The sequence below is a fragment of the Primulina eburnea genome, chromosome 11 (assembly GCF_022965805.1).
Source record: "Primulina eburnea isolate SZY01 chromosome 11, ASM2296580v1, whole genome shotgun sequence".
In the NCBI taxonomy this organism is placed as follows: Eukaryota; Viridiplantae; Streptophyta; class Magnoliopsida; order Lamiales; family Gesneriaceae; genus Primulina; species Primulina eburnea.
In genome coordinates, this window is record NC_133111.1 from 39822595 (window position 1) to 39826424 (window position 3830).

Consider the following 3830-nt stretch of genomic DNA (forward strand, 5'->3'; position numbering starts at 1 on the left):
CTATATACTAAAATAGAGTAAATAGACCACAAACGTGAAGTTGCTCCTATTTTGTATTATAAGAATCATATATCACTCAGTCGCTCTCAGTCGCTCTCAGTCGCTTTTTGAATTATTTTACGCCACTTTTATATTTTATACTCACACAATTATAATATACTATAATACAGTAAATAGTCCACAAAACATTAATTTGATCACCTTGTATACAGTGATTAGTACAAAATATCTTCGATTCATCCATACTAAATCATTAATGTTCAATTACATTTAAAAAAAACATACAACCATCCACTTTCAAAAAACAATATTTTCTAATACATCAAGTAGTTTTACGAGTACATTTCGTCTTATAATGTCCAACATCATTGCATAAGCTGCATTTCTTTTTTCGTTGTCGTCCAAACTCTCCAATAGATGGTCTTCTTCGTTTATTTGGTCGCCCCCGTTTTGGCTTGAAGTTAGGAGGTAGCATTTCCAAATTAGAAATATAATCGGGAATCTTCCAATCTCTTGAATGAGGCACGGGGTAAATGGTACCCGAGTAGGCTTGACGCCACATATGCACAAGATAATAAGGTGAACACAACTCATAGATACCCAAATTTGCTAGATGACAAGCTGCTAATGCGTGTTTACATGGAATTTTATCACATTGAAACACACAACAACTGCAGGAGTAGGTGGAGAAATCAACTATTTCATCTGTATCATCACCTACTACATGATATTCAGAATAATTCAACTGAGTTACCTTTAGACACTGTGATTGAGTAAACCTAGTTCGCAAAATCAACTCTATAGATGGAGTCAACTTCGTTCTGCATGAAGCTAACTCTGCTGCAGTGCGGTGTTTGTTGAACCAAACTGAAACCATATTTTGAATTGCATTCAACAGTGCTATGATTGGTAACTCTCTTTCCTCAGACAATCTAGAATTTATCGACTCAGCCCCATTAGTTGTCATAATATCATATCGGTTACCTCGGCAGAAAGCTCTAGACCATTTATTTGGTGAACTGCTTTTCTCAAGATATGTAGCCACACTTGGGTATTGATTTTTCAACTTCTCATACAACATGTTAAAGTCGGATATTTTGCAAGCATATGCAGTTTGCATGAACAACTCAACCCCACCACCCTTTTTACCACAATGGGTACCGATATTTTGCGAAAGGTGCCATGTGCAATGTAGATGATGTGAGTGCTTGTAAACAACGGCCACTGAGCTGATAATGGCAGCATGTCTGTCAGAGATAATTACCAAATCAGGATCATCTGGAATCAGTTCATGCAATTTCTGCAAAAACCAAGTCCATGACATTTCATTCTCTGAGTCAACAACAGCCCATGCAATGGGGTATTGGTGTAAATGTAGTGACCCGTTCCAGAATCACCTACTAATCAAGAACTAAGCATGCAATTACCATAATTAACAATAATCAGAGATAACAGCGGAAATATGGCCAACAACAATAGTTATACAACCCAATCGAAATCGAAGTCTAGACTAACTCAAATGACATATCCAGTACAACCATATCGAATCAAATGGAAAACACTGAAAACTAAACCAACCAGCTACTCAACGTCCTCCTCCTGCTCCTCCTGAGCCATCCAACCTGAGGCCTGCCCCGTGGGAATGGGGTGTCCAAGAATAAACAAAACCGAGGACGTGAGCGATAAGAACGCCCAGCACAAAAGTATGAGTATACAAGCCTATATGAAATGCACATGCTATGATATGATACCAGGGTAGTCAAGGAACAGGAGTCACAAAGGATCTCAAAATGCTCAGTCTAGAGGCGCCAAGTGGATAGTGCCGCGCGGTCCAACCTCTGGGTCACTGCATCCACTACAAGACAGACGTGGACCTAAAATGTCCCGGACCACCGAAGCCCTCCCGACCCGTCGGCCACTGTGTACTCTCGGTGTCCATGCGTCCACAAGATAGGGCTGAGCGGCCCCAAGATATATATAGCTTATCTCGAAAGAGATACAGCTCAACAGTAAAGGCTATCTCGAAGGAGATACGGCTCAACGTGAAATGCAACATGCATCATAAAACGTGACATAATAGCATGCATAATATGACATATAACAATGCACACATAATCATGCAACACATATATGAATGTATACTCAACCAGGATATCTCGGATAGTACTTTCGTACCTCTATCACAGCAAACCTAGCTTTACGCAACACCGCTAATCAGGTCTAGAACAAGCCTACGCATCAAAAGCATACTCAATGAACAATACTACCATGCTCGACTAGCAAAACCAGTACTCCCTAGTACTACCAAAGGTTTAGGGTTTACCTTCGTCCGTCGACAGCCCTTTGATGTCGATTGCCTCGAAACTCAGGCGCCGCTACGCTACTACTCCTGGCAGCTCTTGGCTATCGCTCGACCAACAACTAACCCTAGAAACCTTCCAAATCCTCTCAGCTATGAGGCAAAATCATGAATTGGCAAGTCACAAATGAGAAATCCGAGCACTATTTATAGGCCATGTTCGGATCCTCCGAACAACACTTCGGAACGTCCGAACACTACGTGTCCATTGGCTCTTGACAGCTCATGATCGGATCCTCCGATCATACACTTCGGACCGTCCGAACATGCATGGAAAATGACGTGTCGATCAACACTTGACACCTCATGATCGGATCCACCGAACTCACTTCGGACCGTCCGAACTCTTCGGTGCTACCGAACCATCTTCGGTCCGTCCGATCATGACCCGGTCAAAATTACACATTAAACCTTCTTAATTACCATTAATCTGTTAATTATCCAATTTGGAATTCGGGCTACTACATTCTCCCCCCCTTAAAAAGATTTCGTCCTCGAAATCAGGCTTAGAGAATGAACAAAACGAAATAACAACATCATTAATACATCTCAATTGTTGTTGAATACAACTGATACTATGATTACAACTGAAAACACAAACGTATACAAAGCACAACTCAAAAGAGCTCTGGATGCTCCGAACGCATACGACTCTCTAGCTCCCAAGTGGCTTCTTCAGTGCCTCTGCGCTGCCACTGAACTAAGACAAGAGGAATGATCTTATTCCGCAACACCTTGTCTTTGCGATCGAGAATCTGAACTGGTCGCTCTACGTAAGACAAATCCGAATTTAGTTGAACTTCATAGGGATGCAATATGTGAGACTCATCTGCTACGTATCGTCTCAACAAAGATACGTGGAACACGTCGTGAATACTGGATAGGTACGGCGGTAATGCAAGTCTGTAAGCCAAATCTCCCACACTTTCCAATATTTCAAATGGACCAATAAATCTCGGAGACAGCTTACCCTTGAGACCAAATCTCAAAATCCTGCGAAAAGGCGAAACTCGGAGAAACACTTTCTCCCCTGGCTGAAAATGAAGAGGTCGACGCTTGGTATTCGCATAACTAGCCTGTCGATCCTGGGAAATCTTAATCCGCTTCTTGATTACTGCAACTTTATCAATAGTCTGCTGGACTAACTCCGGTCCCTCAACATGTCGTTCCCCGACTTCATCCCAGAATAATGGAGTACGACAACGTCGCCCATACAACGCCTCAAATGGTGCCATACCAATACTACGATGGTAGCTGTTGTTGTACGCGAACTCAATCAAAGGCAAATGATCCTGCCAAGCGGGTCCGAAATCCATAACACAGGCTCGCAACATATCCTCAAGCGTACGGATAGTCCTCTCTGATTGACCGTCAGTCTCCGGATGATAAGCAGTACTCAGACTCAGTGTAGTACCCAAAGCTGACTGGAAACTACCCCAAAACCGTGAGGTAAAACGAGGATCTCTGTCAC

The 3830-nt window shown here is 42.3% G+C and overlaps 1 protein-coding gene across 1 annotated transcript; it reads right to left on the reverse strand.

The window, feature by feature from the left end:
• Window positions 1-322: 322 nt before the first annotated feature.
• Window positions 323-1324, reverse strand: LOC140805624 (uncharacterized). The gene has a single exon (XM_073161882.1). It carries the CDS (start codon window positions 1322-1324, stop codon window positions 323-325), a length of 1002 nt encoding a protein of 333 aa, XP_073017983.1.
• Between the last annotated feature and the right edge of the window lie 2506 nt (window positions 1325-3830).